This window comes from Phoenix dactylifera, chromosome 15 (genome assembly GCF_051530095.1).
Source record: "Phoenix dactylifera cultivar Ajwa chromosome 15, Ajwa_hap1_PhDact_Kaust_v1.1, whole genome shotgun sequence".
Lineage (NCBI taxonomy): Eukaryota > Viridiplantae > Streptophyta > Magnoliopsida > Arecales > Arecaceae > Phoenix > Phoenix dactylifera.
In genome coordinates, this window is record NC_143204.1 from 20,968,146 (window position 1) to 20,990,599 (window position 22,454).

General features: G+C 41.1%; 1 protein-coding gene across 8 annotated transcripts; it reads right to left on the bottom strand.

The window, feature by feature from the left end:
• Window positions 1-843: 843 nt before the first annotated feature.
• LOC148699932 (uncharacterized) lies at window positions 844-20,386 on the bottom strand. 8 transcript variants are annotated; one of them, XR_015973694.1, is made up of 7 exons: window positions 19,986-20,386; window positions 19,318-19,479; window positions 6,936-7,037; window positions 5,983-6,102; window positions 2,203-2,819; window positions 2,071-2,136; window positions 844-1,931 (listed from the first exon to the last, which is right to left on the bottom strand). XR_015973694.1 is itself a non-coding variant. In XM_088711832.2 (5 exons), the coding sequence occupies exon 1, from the start codon at window positions 8,412-8,414 to the stop codon at window positions 6,936-6,938; it is 1,479 nt and encodes a 492-aa protein (XP_088567958.1). In that variant the 5' UTR covers window positions 8,415-9,832; the 3' UTR covers window positions 844-1,931; window positions 2,071-2,136; window positions 2,203-2,819; window positions 5,983-6,102. The 8 variants fall into 8 exon arrangements, 3 of the variants coding, with proteins under 3 accessions (XP_088567958.1, XP_088567959.1, XP_088567957.1); XR_015973692.1 differs by having other exon boundaries at window positions 5,983-6,786; XR_015973693.1 differs by lacking the exon at window positions 6,936-7,037.
• Between the last annotated feature and the right edge of the window lie 2,068 nt (window positions 20,387-22,454).

Here is a 22,454-nt window from a genome sequence, read left to right on the forward strand (position 1 = left end):
CGGCGTGGTAGCTGCCACCGTGGGCAGCCACGGGTTGCCTCCCAAAAAAAAATGGCCGGTGGCGTTGAGAAGAAGGAGATAGAGAGGGGGGAGAGAGAGAGAGGGGGGGAAGGTGAGAGGGGAAGAGATGGTGGGATGGAGGATTTTGGAAGAAAAAAGAGATTTTTAAATAGGGATATTTTGGTCCAAAAAATAGCTTTCTGATAAAACTGAAAACAACATTTTCGGAAAGCTCCAAAATAGAGATTCTCCGAAAAAACTGTTTTCAGCTTTCTGAAAAAACTAAAACAGCTATCCAAAATTTTTACCAAATACCGTTTTTCATCCAAAAGTACTTTTGGAAGATCAGAAAGTATTTTTTGGCCCTCTAAAAGCTCCTCCAAACAGGCCATAATGCCCTAGCAACTGCTACGTTGGTCATCTGTGCCAGTAGAATATTAGTTCACATGGAAACGAGTCAGGTCTGGGTCGAACATGATCCAGATCCGACCCATTTAGGTAAATGTCAAGACTGTAGTTCCAATGTTTAGCTTTTCTTCTCCTCCTCTTGAATTTCTTTAGCTTTATCCGTTTGCAATTCACTGCATTGCATTTGAAGGTTGGGTGTTTTGAGCGGTCACTGCTATCAGGCAAGTTTATCAAGAATATTAAGCCAAATGGCAGGTAGGTAAAGTTCAAAAGGAATTTAGGTATTTTGAATGCTCACTTGTTACGTAGAAAACCAGATATCCAAATATCTATCAATACATTAAGCAAAATACTAACAATGATTTTTCAAGAGATCTCATCTTAATATTCAACAATATCAAAAAAAAAATATATAGTAAAAGCAAGATAGAAATCTTGTATCACAGAAATAAAGCATGGACAATATAAATTAAAAATATAAATACATATAATAAATTAAATATTTTATATAATTAACACTTTGATAAACACAGGCGCCGCTCATCCAGTAATAGTCGTGCTACAACTTCTTGTGAAACTTGTTCAAAACCCTCTTGGCCTCAAATAGGCTGATCCTACCACGCATCGCAAGCCCCACTAGAATCTCGAAAATAGCAGCCAAAAGCATCAGAATTTACAAAGAACATCAAAGTAGGAGGAAACGAGGACGGCCGAGAGAGGATGGAAGCTAAATGAGATCGAAGAAGCCATGCCATTATGGTAGTAAAGTCACCTTCAATACCACAGTTTTTCAGCACCCAGCATCAAGTAATAGCAGTTTAAATTCCCACACGCTGCTGTGAGCTCCACCGAATGGTTGCCGGCTGTAGAGATCGACCACTCGTATCTTGAATGATATAGCCGGCGCCTGCTGATGTAGTATGCACGCACCCATCCCAGTTTGGCTTCTACCGGAGCACTAAGCCGGCAGCGAGGACACTGCAAAACTCCGGCTAGTTGCTGTGGTGAATTCTGGAAGATTATACATCGTTCCGGGATTTCCAAATCTGCCAGAGAGAGATAGATAAGCTCCATTTGAGCACTAGAAGCAGCAGCAGTCATTGGGGAGGATTCATCGAAGGCTTTGGTCTGATACCAACTTGGGCAATCGACAGCCATCCAAATACCAAGGACCTTGGGGCAAGTACAGTAAGATATAATCAAGGGATTCATCACCACCATGACAGCGGGGGCATAATGAAGAGCCGAGGCCAAATTGGTGAAGTAGATTAGCAAGGGAAGCCTTTCCAAAGCAAGTTTCTATGAGGAAAAACCTTTTACAATATGTACATTGCGGACCACAATCAAGAAACATGGGAATTCTCTGTCGATGCATTTGTCTTCTGAAATGCTCTCCCCAACAGATCCAAGTCCTTGCCTCCTCCAGCGGTTCAAGGCATTTGCATAATCTGTTTAGCCACTGGTTCTGGGAAGGGCGTGACTCCATCCCCCATTGCCATGGAAGGAATGCTTCACCTGTAGGACTGGCAGTAGGCACCTCCATATTAACAACAATGATGTCCATTTTTGAAACAGAAATCCAACCAAACTACGGATCAGTGAAAGTATCTATTACGCTCCCTTCCCCACTAGAGCAACAGAATTGAAAGGCAATATGCTTACCTAATATGGAGATGATCTCCCAAGCTCTTGAGCACTGTCTATTAGGTTCAGAGGTTGACCAATCACCTGCAAATGAATACTTAGATGACACCAAGCAAGCCCATAAACAATCACTGCTCGGAATTAATATACCTGAAGATTTACTCAACAAAGCTTCCCACCAAGTCTTCAAATTGGAATTCCAATCCAAACCTGTGATGGCAGCTGACATATGACATCCCAATAAATGGTATGCAAATTGTGACCAGCTGGATGGTTCCCCCATAGAAAATATCTTATCATCCTTTCAATCAGTTTAGGAAACTGATTGGGAAAACGTGAGGCACATTGCATGGATCGACCGAGGTAGCACCGCTGGCAAAGGATAAATTTCTCCATTTCCACAAGTCCAGAAGATGATCAATCTGATTCTTGATGATCTATAAGTCTGTTTGCTTCAATCTAACTCCTTTCAAAGAAACCCCCAGATAACGCCCAAGCTCCTCAACATTGTGAATCTACAGGATAGAGGTTAATTCATGGACAATGGAAGACAGGATATGTGGACTGAAGAGTAGCACTGATTTGTCCAAATCCACCCTCCAGTAGAACTTGATGGAAATTGTAGCGGTCATGTCGCCCGGCATGAGATAAAAATAGGCAGCTGTCAATGAATAGAAGGTGGCTGATTGCCAGCCCATCCTACTTAGGTTTATAGCTAGAAAGGTGACAAGTTTCTGTCTCAAGATCTAGTGCCTGTAAAAGCATTTCTGCACACAAAGGATGAACAAATGTGGAGAGATCAAAAGAAAGGAAGTATTGGAGAACAAAAAGAAAGAAAGGATTGAAAGAAGGAAAGGAAGGAAGAAAGAAAAAGAAAGAAAGAAAAGAATGAAAGAACATAGAAAGGAAAGAAAGAAGAAAAAGAAATAAACAAACAAAGAAACGTGCGGTAGAGAATCTGGGACACCCCTTCTCACATGATTTAAAATCTTACTGATATTGTGATCTATTCTTTAAGTTGTCATGCAAACCATTAGTACAAAAGCTCCACGAAATCCAAAGCCATATTTATTAAGAAAAAAAGGATAACTACCGAAGACAGCATAGTCTATTATAGAGAAATAGTGATGACAGCTCCAAAGAAGAGAAGAAAACTAAAGAGAAATCCCAAAGTACATACATCCACAAAAGGCAATGAAGCTGAAGAAAAAGAAGTTGCATAAACAAGGCCCAGTCCAACAAGTATATGCTTTTATAGGCTAAATAGCAGTTCACTTCAAGGAGAGGGTAGGATTTTTCTAATGTCCATGATGATCATGTGAAACAGATAAATATCCCAGTAATGATAAAGTGGTAAACAAAGCACTGTTCAAAAACAATATATAATTGTACTATTTTCACATCAAAGTCACATTGCGATCTACTCATTAGGCTCTCATGAAAACCATTTGCAGAAAAACTCCACAAAATCCAAGCAAAAACAGTATTGTCCATTATAGTGAAACGCTGACGACAGTTCGAGTGAAGGGAAAAAAACAATTAATGATAAATCCCAATATATATACGTTCATAAAAGGGAATAAACTGAAGAAAAAGAAGTTCGATATCTGAACAGTTATCAAATTGGAATGCTTTCTCAACACACCATGTGCCAATACAGTTCTAAAGCTATCTGATCTTTAAACCACACAAATAAACACAATCTCAATATCAAACAAAAGCAAAGGGAGCATCAACTAGCAGCAAGAAGTTACTTTTGCAAGAACTATATACACGATTTGGTCCGCGTCCACCCTCGGGTTGTCATTGGGCCTTTTCACAAAGGATGCCCCTGATATGAACCACCAACTTCATCCCCCCCCCCCCCCCCAACCCCAAAACTAAAAAAAGGAAAGGAAGAAAAGAAAAAAAACAAAAACCATACATTGAGAAACCAGTTGGGGGACCATGAAACCTAGAGACCCCTGAGAAACCACATTCTAGTATAGTGATGATGCCATGTTCCTCAGCCTATACCCCTGTTTTGGTGCCATCAGAACGAACGCCAATAGGTGCACAACTTATGAGCCCCTTGCCCCCATCACCACTGCCAAAGCAGGGTCGGCAGCATGAGCATGGCAGGGGTCTTAAGCAATTGTATAAAGCTCAATCCTTTGGTCAAACAGAAAGGAGATAGAAATGAGTACAAAGATAATATGACAGAGGTGAAAAACAATTTTGCAAACCATAAAACCAACAATATGTAAAATTAAAAATACATTTGGAATGAGAAGGATGACATGGTTTTCTCTGCACAACACACATAAAACAGTTCATTTTACAATGCCACTGTGAAGACGTGGCACATAAGCATAAATTACCATACTAAAAACCAAGGTCTACCGTACCGGGTCCGGTAGGCGTACCGGTTGCCTACCGAACCGGTACAGGCCGGTTCGTACCGTGCTCCGGGCGGTACGAACCGGAAAGCTCTTCCCCGCCGGAACCGGGGAAGAAGAAGAGAACCAGAGAGAGCGCGGGGAAGAGAGGGAGAAAGCCCACCTTCGGCCGCCATCGGAGAGCCGCGGAGGGGCGTCGGAGGCCGGTGGGGGGCGGCGGAGGCCGGCGGGGCGCTGCGGAGGCCGCGGCCGCGGCCGCGTCCACTGTTTCGAAAGAAAGAGGGGACGCGGCCGCGTTTTTTAATTTGGGGATTTTAAGTGAAGTCGGCACATCAGTTGCCGACTTCACTTAAAAATCCCCAAATTAAAAAATTTGGGGATTTTTAAGTGAAGTCGGCAACCGATTTGCCGACTTCACTTGAAATCCCTAAATTAAAAAATGGGGCCGCGTCCCCTGTTTCTTTCGAAACAGTGACGCGGCCGCGGCCTCCGCAGCGCCCCCGCGGGCTCCCCCGTCCCCCGCCGGCCTCCGCCGCCCCCCACCGGCCTCCGACACCCCTCCGCGGCTCTCTGATGGCGGCCGAAGGTGGGCTCCCTCCCTCTCTTCCCCGCGCTCCCTCTTTTTCTCCTCGTCTTCTTCGTCTCCGGCAAGGAATCGGCCTGTACCGGTTTCCACGGCTCCGCTGTACCGGTAGCTGGCCGGACCGGTTTGTACCGGCCCGTACCGGCCGGTACGGGCCGGTTCGGCATACGCTGCTAAAAACAACTTTACACATTAATGTTGACTTATAGAAAATGGAATGTAAATTTTCTTTTAAACAAAAGCGGTTGCTCATTTTTCAAAACATGTAGGTCAAAAAAAAAAGGAACAGGTTCATAGCTTGGTGAAAGGAGTAACATGATTTCTGTAAAGAAGAATCATCAAATGCATTAAGACGATAAGGCAACCATAAGGTGTGATATACTGAGTTATGAACAAGTCTCAATACACTTCAGGCATGGAAGGTTGTGATATACTGAGTTATGAACAAGTCTCAATACACTTCAGGCATGGAATTTTAATTAAAAAAAAATACAAAACCATATTATTATGGGCTTTTATCTGAAACTAACAGGAAAGGCTTCCTTTAAACCTGGCTGATCCACTTGTGATGAAATGGTCAGGCAGCCCTCTATGATTTTGGATTAATAATAATATATAATCACCTAAGCTCATCTAAGAAATGGAAAAATTGAATACATTGAATATCATTAGCGATTAACATACGATCCACATAACATAAGCATGTCAATAAAGTAGATCTAAGACCTCAATATTCATGATGCATGAGAAAAAATTAGCTATTAACCTGACTTGCTTATTTGTGCTTCTATGCTCTTTATTTTACTCATTCTTCTCAACATGTGGTTATTATGTTCTGATGATAACATGCTAAGAACACATTTATGCAGAGAGGATTGCTAAAAAGAAATGAACATCTCGAATATTTTATAGAAATCAAGCTATACGGATAAGCATAAAGGAGTAACAAGTGCAAGAGGCTTAACTTACAGCAAAAGTGATGCAGCGAGAGTGTGTCTATAGCATGCACAATGTTGATGGATCCTCATCTATTAATGTACAAGTTCAGAGATCAGACGATGGAATGTAAGCCATGCCGCACAGTCCAACCTACTCATCGATGCCAAGGTGGAAAGACCAGCACATGAGAAACGAATATCGCAAGCACAATTAAAGGCTAAAGCAGAGACCGATATATGGGTTTTTCAGAAAAACTAAGACACAACACAGAAACACAAAGAACCACACTGAGTGCATCTTAAATCAAGTTGAAAAAACAAAGGGATCATTTCCACATTTACATACAAATAAGCGGTACTCAGAGAGCAGTCCTCTTTTAGGAGAAAGTAGGGTTTTCTCATGTCCAGCCAACAGATGGATGTCCCATTAATAATAACTTAGGAAATGTAACAGCATTCAAAAACAATGTATTACTGTATATTACCACGTCATAGAAACAGTGCTAAATATTAAGCTCTCATGGAAACCATCTGCAGAAGAAGACGGACAAATCCAAAATGACATCAATAAAAGAAAAAATTACTAGCGACCACAGTATCATCTGTTACAGGGAACCAGTAGAAGCAGTTACAGAGAAGGGAGGAAAGAAACACTATAAAATATTAAACCCAAATTTCATATACTAATAAAAGGCGATAAAACCAAAAGAAAAAGCAGTTCCTTTTCTGAATAATTGCCGCATCACAAGGCTTTCTCAACACTCCGAGCGCCAATACCGATTCAAAAGCCATCTGATCTTTAAACCACACGAATAATCACGATCCTGATATCGAACTATAAACAGAGGGAGCACAAATTAGCAAGGAAAAATGACAACGGAACATAAAAATCAACTGTCGAAACATCACGGTCATTTTTAAATAATAAAAAAAACATATAAAAGTTTTTTCAGCAGTATGAAAACTGTTGCAAAGATTGCATACCTAATGTGGTGCATATCCACCCATTTGCCCAACTGGTGGCCTTGGCATCGGCACCTGTCCAACAGGTCCTCCCTGATAAGAACCCCCACCTCCACCAACAGCCTGTTGAGACACATGCTGAGTACCTTGAAATCCCGGAGGACCCTGAAACCCTGGAGGACCTTGAAACCCTGGAGGCCCCTGAAACCCTGGTGGTCCCTGAAACCCAGCATTCTGATACCCCATGTTTCCCATTCCATAATTCTGTGACGCCACTGTCTGAGGGGCTGCAGACGGAGGCACAGGCTGCTGGCCTCCGGCACCCAAAGCCGTGGCCAAAGCAGGGTTCAGTGATGCAAGCACGGCAGGATTGATCCCGAAAGATCCTGGATTCTGTCCAGCTGCCGCCAGCATTGCGAGCACTGCAGCATTCGGCTGCATCCCCTGTCCAAAAGTTTGTGTCCCGCTAAGACCCAGAAGTCCTTGCCCCAAAATCGCAGCTTGTTGCGCCAAACCCATATCCGGCAGCGTGCCGCCATATCCAGACCCATTGGCACCACCCATGCTCGATGGCGCGTCTGGAGTGGAGGCAGCATTGGATGGGGGGGCCGCCATTGTGGCTAAAGGCCCAGCTGCTGCCTTAGCTTTGCTATCGGTTGCCTTCTGGCAGTAGAGCAGGTGGCCCTCAAAGTTCTTGTTCGGCTCCTCGAGGGCTTTGCGAGCGCCGTCCACGGTTTTATAGACGAAGAGGGCGAACCCCTTGGGCTTCCCGGTCTGGCGGTCGAAACCGATGGGGCCCTCCTCGATCTCCCCGAACTTGGAGAAGAAGGCGTGGAGGCGGGCACCGTCGATGTTGGAGTGGACGTTCCCGACGTAGATCTTCCTCGGGAGGTTGTCCTGGGAGGCGGCGTTAGGGTTAGGATTGGAGGAGGCGGTGTGATGGTGGGGCGGCGGGGGATGAGCAGCGCCGGAGGGGGCGCCGGCGGAGGCGAGCTGGCAGGCGGTCATGCGGTTGTCGATGAGCTTCTGTGGACGGCGGAGGGCGCGGCCGGCGGAGCGGCGGTGGCGAAAGAGGAGGAAGCCGTAGCCCTTGGAGCGACCGGTGGCCTTGTCGGCGACGACGCGGCAGTCCTCGATCTTGCCGTAGCGGGCGAATGCGGCGCGGAGGCCGTCGGAGGTGGTTTCCCAGCCAAGGCCATGGACGAAGAGCTTCCGGTGGGCGGGGTTGAGGTCGGCGAGGCGGTGAATCTCGGCGAGAGTGGCCGGGTCGGAGGCGGCGGAGGACCGGAGGAGAGAGATCAGCTGCTCCTTCGACAGCGGTTCCAGAAGCTTCCCCACGTCCTCGTCCTCGTCGTCGGCCTCGTCTTCCTCCACCGGCGGCGCCGCCGCCCCCTCCGCGGCGGTGGCAGAGTCTGGGATTTGGGATTGGGGGTCGGAATCGTGGTTGGGGGCGGAGAGGAGGTCGTCTTCTTGGTCGACCTTGCGCTTCTTGGTGGCCATGGATGGAGATGGAGGCTTCGAAGGTGTCGTCGGGGGGGAGGGGAGGGTTTGCTTTAGGGTTTTAGAAGACGTACCAACGCGCGTCAAACGTAATGAGAGAGAGCATGAAGGAGAGTGTAAAACATTTGACGATGCGTTTGCTTTCTGGAGCCAACGATGGCGGCCAAGTCTGTAGAACCGTCACGGCGCCGTTACAATGGTGATTTCCGTCATCGGAGGTTATAAGATGGAAAAATAATTAGATTTTTTGCGTAAATACACTTATGAATATCAAATTTTACGTGAATATCCTCCTAAAATTCATATTTACATATATATCCTCTTAAAATACTTGTTTTGCTATTCTATCATTTTTTATTTTTTATTTTGCATATGTATCCATACCATCTAACGCCGTTAAAAAATTAACGGTTTTAAATTAAAATGACTAAAATATCTTTAATTGTTAGACGTGCAAATAGAAATTTTTATAAGAATATACAAGCAAATAGTATACCTAATAACAGTTTCGAATCTTACTATCAATAAAAAATGCTTTCTTTTTTCTTTTCTATTTTTTGGTTGATGCTGGGATATATGCTGTTGCAACAATTGTTATTTTATGCCCAATAAATGCAATCTAAAGCTAGCTTCAAAAAACTAAAAGTTCAAAAAAAAAAAATCTTTTGATATAATGATAACAAATAATTTTAATGGCATTGCGGAACACTGAAGTGGAGAACCTTGCTCATGTCCAACCTTTAGCACTCCATTATATAAGAAAAATATAAATCCTCTAATCATCAATTTAATTCGACATCCTTTACCTCGGCTCGAATCTCTACTATATGACCTACATATAAGTTTGTCATTAGTTTTGATTTTTTTTTTTTTGGTAGAATTAGTAGTTACAACTTTCAATATTGGAGTATCCTTCTTCAGCTGAATGTTTTGTTTAATAAGAGATATTGTTCATCAATGAGAATTTTGTTTGTTTAATCTAGTAATATTAGTTAATGAATGTGATAGAATTCAATTAAATGCAAGAACTTCTACTATCAAATGGCTTTCCAACACGAGACAAGCTTATATTGGTGCAGGTCCAGATAAGCCTCTTTCTCAAAACTGCCCAAATTATTAGTGATTGTTAACAGAGAGCTAACGTCCATAACAATGCATAGATCTGAATTTTAGTGCAAATGAGAGAGATAAAGAATGCATTTAGATTAGGTATGGAAGTCCAACGGTAATGACGTAAAAATAGGATATTGAAGAATAATGATGTAAAGCAAGATGGAAGAAGTAAGACGCTCCTATAACGTAACTGGTAGGCACTAATGAAGGCTAAAAAAAGTTATCAGCACAAAATCTTATTATCTTAAAATGTTTGGAAGTGCGGAGGCCAAAAAAACTTATATATATATATATATATATATATATATATATATATATATATATATATATATATATATATATGCTTTGCAGGAAAGATGATACCTATCAAGCGAGCCAATCCAAAACAAAGATCATAAATTGTAAATGGTCTAAACAAAGATGAGCACCTATTTTTTCCACAATAGGTATTGGAGGTTAACCAACCTCAAGTGATGCGTCTAAATAATTGGAGTTGGTAGATCGTTCACTTTTAATAAGCTTGTAGAGCAAGGTTTGCTGTATCAGTACTGGACCCCATACCGGTGCCACACAAATACAGTAGCAGTACGGTATGGTACGAATTTTTTTTAGCATACTGAGAACCGGTACGCCACCCATACCGGATACCGATATTGAACCGGTATAGTACGCTTTGTGCCGCCCGGTTCGAGCCGGTACGATATGCTCTGTATCGTCCGATTCAGGCTGATATGGCATATCTTGCTGTGGAGAACCATGATCTAGCATTCACAAGGCTCAGGACAACAGTACTTCATTGATGAAAACTTAAAAACTGATAACCAAAATACCGCAATGGGGCAAGTCCCCAAATCTACATTTCTGATATTATAAAAACAACAATAGGAAATGCTTTCTAAAACTGATGGTGAATTGTCATGTCTGAGAGCAAGTAGGAAAAACCGAAAGAGCATTCTGCAACTGACCAGACCGTTAGTCTTCAGGAATAAGAGCACTGAGCATTGTCCTAAAGCAGCTCAGTGCCTTGGCATGCTTCTTTTTTCTTCTCAAGGGGATCCCAACGGAAAACATAAATATAACAGTAAGGTAAAGTTCAGGGAGAACTGAAAGATAAATCACATCGTGTTGAAGAATGAATGTGGGTTCCTAGTCCTTCTGAGTCCAGAGGCATTCAACAAAACTGAGTAGACAGGTTACTACCAGCAAACAAGCACACATGCGCGCGCGCGCGCACACACACACAAAAAAAAAAAAACCTGAAAATACATGCTCTCAGTCATAACCTTACATCAAGAATTTTTCTAATTACAGCAAAATGGTGTTGTTGGATCTCTGAATGTACATTGAGCCGAGCCTATTCAAGTGCATGGTATACCAATATTAGAGTATATTGACTTCAGATTCCAGTAACGCATTCATTTAATATTTATCACACATGGAATGAACTAAGTATCTTTGAATAGACCAAAACACCTAAAAATCCTTTGAATGTAGCCATTGGCAACTTAAGTTACATGTTGCACCAACATTTTTCATATTAGTCCCCGAGGCCACAGGATATACCACTGATTGAGATGAAGATAATGAAGAGTTCCTATAGAAGAACTGAAGGCTGAAAAGACAGTTTATTGGTTATGATTATAGTTATTATCTGAGGGATCAAACTTCTCAAAGCGAAGTCCAACTAGAGGACACGGCAATGCAACTAAGACATGATACCATATAGTAAAGAATGAAACTGGGAGCTGAAAGAAAGAAAGCGTCTCCTCATGTGTTGGAATTGAATTTGCTTTCTGGTGACTTATCCTGTTTCTTTCTTAAAGTGAGTTAATATAAGGCATTTGATACTGTCTAGAAAAAATGACTTGGTCGATCAACAAGCTTTATCAAAACTATTGTATTATGAATTGCCTAAATCCTGTCAGGTCATTTAACATCTCTTAGCAAAGCTATTCCCTTTGTAACAAAGGGTTGTTAAATTAGTTGAAGGTACACAATGGCAATTCCACTGTGGTTACCAGAACCCGAGCCTTACATACTTTAGGACTAGGTGCACTTGACGTTTACTTCTTGCAAAGAACTTCTTATAATGTAGAGTTCAATATAAATTCCAGCACCCAAGTCCCAGTCAGGAATTTCTGACTTGTGCACTTCCATGGAGTTTGTGATCCTCCAAATCTCAGAATGTTTAGCTGAAACCAAATTACATAATGTCATTCGCAATGCAAGTTAATATCATTCGCAATGTCAATGTCATGGAGCTAAACTGGAAGCATGAAGCATAAACTAATATTCTGGTCACACATATTATAAAGAGAGCGAGACTAGTTTCTTAAGATGTGTTGGAATATTTTAAAATTCCAATTCTGCCCTTCTTTGCTTTTTGCCTTTTTGTTTAGTGTACTTCCTTTAGTCCCACATTGGAAAGAGATAAAACTTAAAAGGTCTTTATGTAGTATTCAGCCTTTCTAACTTGGTGAAGCAAAGAAAGTAGGTAGCCCACACGCGCATGAGCCCAATGGAGGTCCAAGCCAAAATTGGCGAATCCGATCCGGAAACGTTTAACCGGGCGCGTCGCGCTCAATTATCACGCGCAGGGGGGGACCCCCCCCCCCCCGCGGGTGTGGGCTTGAGTCAGGTTTCTTTTTGCCGTTTTATTTTTTGAATTGTTTTGAATAAAACGTCGCGTCTTTAAAACCTCTTTCATAAAAAGACGTGTCTTTTAAATACGCCTCTTTATTTCTTTTTTAAACCCCATCAGATCCGATAGAGTTATCTAAAAAAATCTCTCCTCTCTCTGGCTCTCTGGCCTCCCTCTGGTTCCCGAAAGCCTCTGCCTCTTGGAGTGATCCAGTTGTTGTATCCTGGAGGATAGGCCGCCATTACCTGCTACACCGAGATTCAATCTCCGAGGGGCGCGATCTATTCTTAAGAACAGTGAAATCACGCCTCAACTGATAAGTTCTTCCTTCTCTCCATCTATAATTTTTCTTACAATCTTAAGAATATATCGGCATGGATTCTGCTATGATTACTGCTAGATCAATTCCTGATACTTCTAAAATTGAGAGTTTCAATGGTATGTATTTTAAGAGATGGCAAGAACATGTTTATTCTGCATTGGATATGCTTAATTTTGCTCAGTATTTAAATCAGTCAAAACCGATAGAAGGGTCTGAAGATTTTGACGCTAAATTCAAAGAGTGGGAACATGGAAATAAAATCTGTAGACACACAATTCTGAGTACACTGTCCAATGAACTTTTTGATGTCTACTGTTCATACAAAGAAGCTGCAGAAATTTGGGAAAATCTGAATAAAAAATATGTGTTAGAAGATGCTGGAGTACAGAAATATGCTATAGGAAATTTTCTGCACTTTCAAATGTCCGAGGATAGGGATGTGTCATCCCAAATACATGATTTTCATAGGTTAGTCACTGATCTTAAAAATGAAGATATAATGCTTCAAGAAGTTTTCCTAGCCGGCTGTTTGATTGAAAAATTACCTGAGTCTTGGAAAAATTATAAAAATAGCATGAAGCACAAAAGGAAACATATGAGTCTTGAAGATGTTATTGTTCATATTAGAATAGAAGAACAAAATCGAGTCAGAGACCGAGAACAATTGGCCAAGGAAATGACTTCAAAAGCCAATGTAATAGTCAGCAAACCAGGTGGGTCTCGTTCAAAATCCAAGAAGCCTTATCTCAAAAATGATAAGAAACCTAAGTTCCAAGGTCCTGTTTTTAAAAAGAAAGGAACTTGTTTTGTTTGTGGAAAACCTGGACATTATGCTAATCAATGCAGGTTTAGAAAAAGGAATGATATATCTGCTAAACCAAATGCTAACTTGGTGGAGACAGATATTATTGCAGCAGTTGTGTTTGAAACCAACATGGTTATGGGAGCAAAGGACTGGGTGGTAGACTCTGGGGCTACCAGACATATTTGTGGAAATAGAAGTGCGTTTACTTCCTACACTCCATTGAATGAAGGCGAAGAACAAGTGTTCATGGGTGATTCGAGACCCTCGCCAGTGGTTGGCAAAGGAAAAGTACTCCTCAAGCTAACATCAGGAAAAGTCCTTTCCCTAAATGATGTGCTGCATGTTCCTAATATCCGTTGGAACTTAGTATCTGTTTCTTTATTAGGAAAGGCTGGAGTTAAAGTGTATTTTGAGTCTGATAAAATTGTAATGACTAAGAACAATGTTTTCATTGGGAAGGGTTATTGTAACCAGGGTTTATTTGTCTTGAATGTAACCGAAACTATGAATGAAAATGCATCATCTTTTGCTTATTTGATTGATTCTGTTGATGTATGGCATGGTAGATTAGGACATGTTAATTTTTCTTATATCAAGAAAATGAAAGACCTAGGCTTGTTAAATAATATTACCTTTGGAAATGTGAATGACAAATGTGAAGTGTGTGTAGAATCTAAATCTACTAAAAAGAGTCATAAGTCAATAGAAAGAGAAACTGAATTACTTGGATTAATACATTCTGATTTAGGAGATTTGAAAAACACTCCAACTAGAGGAGGAAAAAGATTTTACATAACTTTTATTGATGATTATTCTAGATACACTAAGGTATATCTACTTAGGACTAAAGATGAAACTTTTAAAAAATTTCAGCAATATGTTACTGAAGTAGAAAATAAATTTAATAAGAAAATTAAAAGAATAAGGACTGATAGAGGAGGAGAATATGAGTATAATCTCTTCAATAAATTTTGTGAAGATAAAGGTATAATCCATGAGATTACCCCACCATATTCTCCTGAATCTAATGGAGTTGCTGAACGTAAAAATAGAACTTTAAAAGAAATGATGAATGCTATGTTAATAAGCTCAGGAGTACCTCTTTATTTGTGGGGGGAAGCTATTCTTTCTGCTTGTCACATTCAAAATAGAATACCTTATAAAAAATCTGGTAAGACACCCTATGAGTTTTGGGAAGGTCATGTACCTAACCTTACATATCTTAAAGTGTGGGGGTGTTTGGCCAAAGTTCTATTACCTGAACCAAAGAAAAGAAAGTTGGGACCTAAAACCTTTGATTGTTTATTTATTGGTTATGCATTAAATAGTGCTGCTTATAGATTTTTGGTATTAAAATGTGAATCTAATATTATGGAACCCAACACTATAGTAGAATCTAAAAATGCTGATTTCTTTGAACACATCTTTCCTATGAAACTAGGTAAAGAAAAAATTGACTCTCTGCCTCATAATAAACAAGAAAAGGAGGCACATGAAAATTATGAAATTGATTTAAGAAGAAGTAAAAGAACTAGAAAAGAGAAAAATTTTGGAAATGATTTTTACACCTTTCTTGTTGATAATGAACCTCAAAATTATAAAGAAGCAATAACTTCAGCTGAAGCACCTTTTTGGAAGGAGGCTATTAATAATGAAATAGAGTCTATTATGTCTAATCATACATGGACCTTAGTTGATTTGCCTCCAGGTGCTAAATCAATTGGTTGTAAGTGGATTTTTAAAAGAAAGTTAAAACCAGATAATTCAATTGATAAGTTTAAAGCAAGATTAGTAGCAAAAGGATACTCACAAAGAAAAGATATTGATTATTTTGACACCTTTGCACCAGTTTCTAGAATTTCATCTATTAGAGTACTCATTGCATTAGCATCCATTCATAATTTAGTAATTCACCAAATGGATGTAAAAACTGCATTCTTGAATGGAGAATTAGATGAAGAAATTTACATGGAACAACCTGAAGGTTGTGTTGTTCCTGGTAATGAACACAAAGTTTGTAAATTAGTAAAATCCTTATATGGATTAAAACAAGCACCTAAACAATGGCATGAAAAATTTGATAAAGTATTGATATCTAATGGCTTTCTAATTAATGAGGCTGATAAGTGTGTTTATAGTAAGGTTGTTAATAATGTTGTTGTAATCATTTGTTTGTATGTTGATGATATGCTTATAATGGGAACTGATTTGAATATAGTTATAGATACTAAGAAATTCTTAGCTTCAAATTTTGATATGAAAGATATGGGTGAAGCTGATGTAATTCTTGGGATTAAAATAACAAGAAGTTCTAATGGACTTATGCTATCACAAGAACACTATATTAAGAAAATTTTAAGAAAATTTGAGCAATATGATAGTAAACCCGTATCTACTCCATATGATGCTAGTATACATTTAAGAAAAAATAAAGAAAATGGTATTTTACAAATAGAATATGCTCGTATCATTGGTAGTTTAATGTTTTTAGTTAACTGCACTCGTCCTGATATTGCTTATGCAGTAGGAAGATTGAGTAGGTATACTCATAATCCTAGTAAGGATCATTGGAGTGCTGTTCATAGAGTACTAAGGTACTTGAAAGGAACCATTAATTATGGTCTGTTATATCGTGGATTTCCAGCTGTACTAGAAGGGTATAGTGATGCAAATTGGATCTCTGATTCAGATGAGATGAAATCCACGAGTGGATATATCTTTACTCTTGGTGGGGGTGCAGTATCTTGGAAATCATCCAAGCAAACATGCATCGCTCGGTCTACGATGGAGTCCGAGTTTATTGCCTTAGAAAAGGCAGGTTCTGAAGCTGAATGGCTTAGAAATCTTGTGGGAGATATTCCATTATGGAATAAACCAACACCTTCTGTGTCTATTCTTTGTGATAACCAAGCTGCTATATATCGAGCTAAGAATAAAGTTTATAATGGAAAGAATAGACACATAAGGTTGAGACATAATATTGTAAGGCAGCTGCTTGATGATGGGATTATATCCCTTGAGTTTGTAAAGTCAGAGTTGAATTTGGCCGATCCTTTGACAAAACCACTAGGTAGAAAACTAGTGAGTGAAACATCGAGGGGGATGGGACTAATGCCTATATCAAAGTCAATAACGATAGAAACCCAACATGTGTGATTGGAGATCCCATGAAGCATGTTCATATGGGTAATAACAAGTCGCTAGTTGACTGTGAGTACACTATCATATTTAATTTGAAAATCCATCCCTATGGTGTAGATAGTGCAAACTGCAGTAGATAAGGATGAGGTAAAGCTCTTAATGGATACCATAGTCCTTAAGGATGGTGTGTCTACCTGCAGTACACACTTGATGGATCCACCTATATGGGTGTGGGAGTGGGGCCGCTTCCTATGAGAATTAGGCAGTTCTCTAAAGCACTCATGAATATCCAGGTAAGGTGCATGGCCTATTTGCACCAACCCGTTTAGAACAAGCCCAGAACTTGAGAGGTCAATGTGGGCTATGAGTCACTGATTTACATAAAGGACTTTTGGTTCATAGAAATTTCATGTTTCACCAAAAGTTCTGTAAGTCATACTTACTAGTCCTAAAAATGGTTCATAGTCTCAAAGACACCAATTTAATGCATTGAACTCTCGCGCTCGTTAACTTATTATTGAATTTTAAAATATGTGGGGGATTGTTGGAATATTTTAAAATTCCAATTCTGTCCTTCTTTGCTTTTTGCCTTTTTGTTTAGTGTACTTCCTTTAGTCCCACATTGGAAAGAGATAAAACTTAAAAGGTCTTTATGTAGTATTCAGCCTTTCTCACTTGGTGAAGCAAAGAAAGTAGGTAGCCCACGCGCGCATGAGCCCAATGGAGGTCCAAGCCAAAATTGGCGAATCCGATCCGGAAACGTTTAACCGGGCGCGTCGCGCTCAATTATCACGCGCAGGGGGGGACCACCCCCCCCCCCCGCGGGTGTGGGCTTGAGTCAGGTTTCTTTTTGCCGTTTTATTTTTTGAATTGTTTTGAATAAAACGTCGCGTCTTTAAAACACCTCTTTGGTTCTCTCTTGATAAAACGGGCGTCTTTAAAAAACACCTCTTTCATAAAAAGACGTGTCTTTTAAATACGCCTCTTTATTTCTTTTTTAAACCCCATCAGATCCGATAGAGTTATCTAAAAAAATCTCTCCTCTCTCTGGCTCTCTGGCCTCCCTCTGGTTCCCGAAAGCCTCTGCCTCTCTGTTCTTCTTCCCGAGATACTCTTCTCTGTTGTCATTCCAAGAGTGCGGTTCTGGGCTGTTCGACAGTATCACTGCATCTGCGAGTGTACGCTTGGAGTGATCCAGTTGTTGTATCCTGGAGGATAGGCCGCCATTACCTGCTACACCGAGATTCAATCTCCGAGGGGCGCGATCTATTCTTAAGGACAGTGAAATCACGCCTCAACTGATAAGTTCTTCCTTCTCTCCATCTATAATTTTTCTTACAAGATGAGCATCAAGAACAGAAAAGGATCATATGTGCACCAAATTAGAAATCTCATAACCTGAATATACTAGGAACATAATCATGCCCACAATTTTAACGTGGATAACAAAAATACTAGCTATTTTCCTACTCTCATAAAGTGTGCCTCTTACCTTGTTAGAAAAAAATTTGCAAGACCTTAGAACTTGATCCTGCAACAGGTTAGAAGGAATTTTATGGATAGAGAAGGAAAGGCTCCAAAAAATTATGAAGCAGGAGATGTGAAGCAAATGATTGCTCATTGTGCGGGCCAAAGGCATATCAAGTATGGTCTCAAGGTGGAGGTCCAAGAGATGGGATTCCCATAAGAGTCCTGGTTAGAAATATCAGCCTTGCTGATCTTAGTCCAAGGCTTCTTTTTCTTCCCCCACAGTTACTTTGTTCAACTAACAATAAGGCACAAGACTTACTGAAAAGAACTAACTTCAGTGCAGGTATTGCTTTGTAAAGCTAGAAATATGGTTTTTTAGCCACGTGTCACATGACAAATTTTCATCACTTCACCTGTGCACAAGGTCATGGTTCTACCTTACCTCTTTTTTCCTGCCAGGTTATATAAAAGAGTTGTCAAGATTACTTTTCCTTCTATTTGATTATCTATGTTCCACATATGGCTACTAATAGCAAATTCTATAACAGTCAGTCAAACATCATTTTATAATACAATGATCCACATTGTTATAGAATTTCAGCTCTTGACGACCATTCTTATTATAACCAAAGCCTAAGTTTTACTGTAACCTCTCCAGGAACTGGTTAGCCTCCAAATATGCGACACTGTACAGTCCTAAAGCCACTATTCACTGTACTTTCTGAGGAAAGAACCCTGGTTTCCCAGGTGAATCAGCAATAGCATTCAGCTATCCTGCAAGAATTTTGGAAACAAATGGATTCAAAGGTACATAATGCAAAGAGATGTAGACTAAGTTTTACCCATCTCAACTAAGTTCTTCAATAGAGAAGAACAAGAGGATAAGAGAATCAAGAAATTATGTTCAGCTACCCCTCTAGGCTCTGGCTCGAGTCCCAAGTGTGAGTACGTCACACCCGGCACCACCCCGGCTACTAGCGGTTCAAGAGCGGTCCTATACCTCAAGTCCAAGCAGTGGCCCAAGTAGTGAGCTCCGATCCACAATTTAATCGTCGCCGCAGCGATTCGAACTTGGGACCTTAAGGTTAGAATTTCTGCTCCTTGGTGGCTTCAACCACAGCAACCGGTTAGTACCCCCGATATCACCCGGTCAAAGTCGTAGAAAGCTTTTTTAAAAAAAAAGAAGTGCAAATAAAGTGCACCCGAATTCGAATATTCAGAAGACTGCCCTCAAACAAATGCTTTCATCCCCGGCGGGGCCCACCGCGGAACCCAAGCACGCCTAAAAACCCGAAACATATTCCTCTCTACGTCCGGACCGCGGCCAACCAGGCGCAAGAAAGCGCGGAGCCCCCGAGACCAAGGATTTCTTGCTAAAAGTTGGGGGGGTTAATGGAGAGATTAAGCTTACCGGGGGAGGGAGTTGGGCCTTGGCGAGGGCGGCGGTGAGGAGACCCGCGGCGAAAGACTCGGCGGCGCACGATAGCGGGGCCAGGGGGGCCGGAGCCGGCATCACTGTTTCCATTTTTTTCTCTTGGTGGGACGGCGGCCGGGATTTCGATTCCCGGTGAGCCTGGGAAGGGGGAGGAGGACGTGGGAGAAGGAACACGAGCCGTCAGATCTAACGGAAACCGTTAAACAACGAACCGAGCATTTATTGTCCCAGCAAAAAAAAAAAAATTTCTAAAATCAGAACTTAGAAAAACCGAATTTTTTAAGTTTTTGAAGTATTTTTCCAGACAAAAGCTATCCATAAAAAATCGACATGGAAGAAAAACCTATCAAAACCCCGAAGTTTGGGGAGAAAAAAGGGGGAATTGAATGAAATCAAAGGGGACATCGAAGGAAACCGGTGCGAATCTCGGCAGAGAAAGTTAGTCTGAGATAAAAACCTCCCAAATAGCAAAAAACAGAAATTTGGAGAAAAAAGATACAGAAATCTCGAAAAAGAGCAAAAAAGTGCCTAAAACGCAAGGATTTGTACCTGAATCAGTAGAAAACATGCGAAAAATCATTTTTTTTCCGGCAGAAAATGGGAATTTCAAGAAGAAAACAGCGAGATCGGAGTAGAGAAGGTACCTAGGAGCGAGATCCGAGAGGGGAAAGAGTGGATCTGACGCTTTTCGGCGCTAAAACCAGCTGGAACGGAGGAACCCGGCGCCAGTCATCGTCGGCCGTCAGATCCCGACCCGATCTCGATCGGAGGGCCGAGAATGAAGGAGAGGAAGAGAATAAAAAGAGAGAGAGAGAGGAGAGAGCAGCAACGGGCTTCACTGGAAGCAGAGAGTGGAGAGATTTTTTTTTTTCCAACAACGAAGGGGAAGGACAGATGGGGGAGACGGGCAGGACGGGCAGGGCGGGCAGGCACGGCGAGCTCGCTGAACGGAGGCTATCGGCTGCCCGTAGAAATAGGTGGGGAGGACAAGGTGGGGATTAGAGGGGGAATTAATTAGCCCATGGTTAAAATAATCCGCGGTTTTGGGTCTTAGTGACCGTTCTAATCGAGGCCTCTTTTAAAAGCCGGGTGGCCCCCACTGGTGTGCCATTGGGCGAGGAGACTGGAGTGGATGGGAATAGGATTCCCCTGCTGCTGGGGTTCGCCTTACCGCTTTCTTAACCATGGTTAAGATTTGTGGTTAAAACTCAAGGGAGGCGGATGGAGCCTTTGGATATCAGTTAAAACCTTGCAACACAAGCGTCTAGTTGTAATTTTGGCAAGATATTAAGATGTAGTCACCTACTAGTTGGCCTTACCTCCTAGTGATTCTAAAAATTGGTCATTTGGGTTCAAGTTTGGCGATCTAGTTAGTTGTCCGATCAGTCTGGAAAAGGATTGGATTTAAATCATTTGGGATATAGAGGATAGAACGAGCTTTTTCTACTCAGACCAAGTGGGTCCGAAGTAAGGATGATAATTTATGATCCGATCCGTCAACCTAATCTGCGAACAATCCACTTTAAGCGGGTTTGGATTAAATATAAGTAGGTTTGAGTCGTAAATGGATCAACCAGTCTAAACATGTTTATTAAATGACTTCGATTTAGATTTAAACTTTTGACTCGTTTAATAATTGGATCGGATTACGGCCCAACTCGTTTAACCTATTTAAAATATGTTTAACTTATTTAACCTACTTGAAATCTTCCTAACTACTTAAACTATTTAAATCCATTTAACCTCTTAAAAATCTAATTAACCTATTTAATAAATGAGTTATATAGGTTGGGCCTGGTTACCTGTTTAATAAATAGGTTGGATTCAAATTTAAAATTTTGATCTACTTAATAAATAGGTTAGATTTGGGTTGATGAATTTTTAGCCCAACCCACATCTAACCCGACCCATATCTGACCCGATTGCCACCCCAACACCAAAGTGCAATTAGTTTCTAAGTTAGATTTAACAAGTTGTAGATCTCATCATGGTTAGAGTTCAAAGCTAAGTCATGTGCTCCATACTGTTTCTGTGACTTCCTAGATAACAGGACTCCAGCGGAGTGGTTTGGACCATATCCTGATATGGTTTTGACTTTGGAAATACTTACCAAGAATGGCAGATCTTTCACTATTGTTCATTTTGACATTTGCTTCTCATTATATTCTTTTCTATATTTACTTGGTATGACTATTTTATCAACAAATATCTATGCAAAACAAGCACAATAATGGTAAACTATAACTACCAATATAAGCAAACTTTCTTCTCTTGCCTATGATAACACCATTTTATTTGGAGCGAGTGTATGTATCATGAACTATTATTCCAATCCTCCAAAGTAGGCAAACAAAGGGATTAGATAACTATACTCTCAAACCTCGAACCATCTTACATAAAATCACTCATCCAATCCAACTTGGTTCAAATTTGCTGCCGCCAAAATCCAATCCTAATGCCAATAGATCTGCATTGCAGATCAAGAAATGCTGATGCAGAATCTTTCTCCACTGGAGTTAAAACTTTAGACTTCAGAGAGCCAAGTGGAGAGCTAAGTTTTTAGTTTTCCTTGTATGGATCAAGTCCAGCTGAAATAAATTTCTTTGAACGACGTAACAGGAGGTGATAGGTCGCCTACGACCACCCGCGGTAGCCATTACCAGCTCTTCTCCAGTTTTCGCGGTTTGTCGTGTAGCGGGCGCTTCTATTTTCATAAAGCGTATTCTATAAACATTTTAAGTCCGAGAAAGTTCGTTTCATAATATCTTCTCTGCCGATATATTTCCAAGCCGGAGATAGATTCGTTCCGCATACACGTGGACGAGAATGGGTCGAAGAAGCTTCCAGAGAGTCTGAGGTGCGACGAGACCGCATAGAAGTGTGAGAGCAGACGTATGCGACGCGTTCTCACGAGAAGACTCATCGGACTATCAGAGTACGTGGACGGTAGATGAAATGTTCTCGTAGAGTTTTTGTATGCGAAGATTCGCGCTTTAATGGAGAGGAAGCTTCGCGTCAACGGACGCAAGGGAACCGTGAACTGTTCTCTCGCCAGTTAACGGTCTCGAGATCAGTCAACGTGTCTCCTTTCCAGTGGATTGCGGCCGCAACTG

Coding starts and splice junctions, on each gene's coding strand:
- LOC148699932 (XM_088711832.2), bottom strand. CDS start 8,414: ATGGCCACCAAGAAGCGCAAGGTCGACCAAGAAGACGACCTCCTCTCC.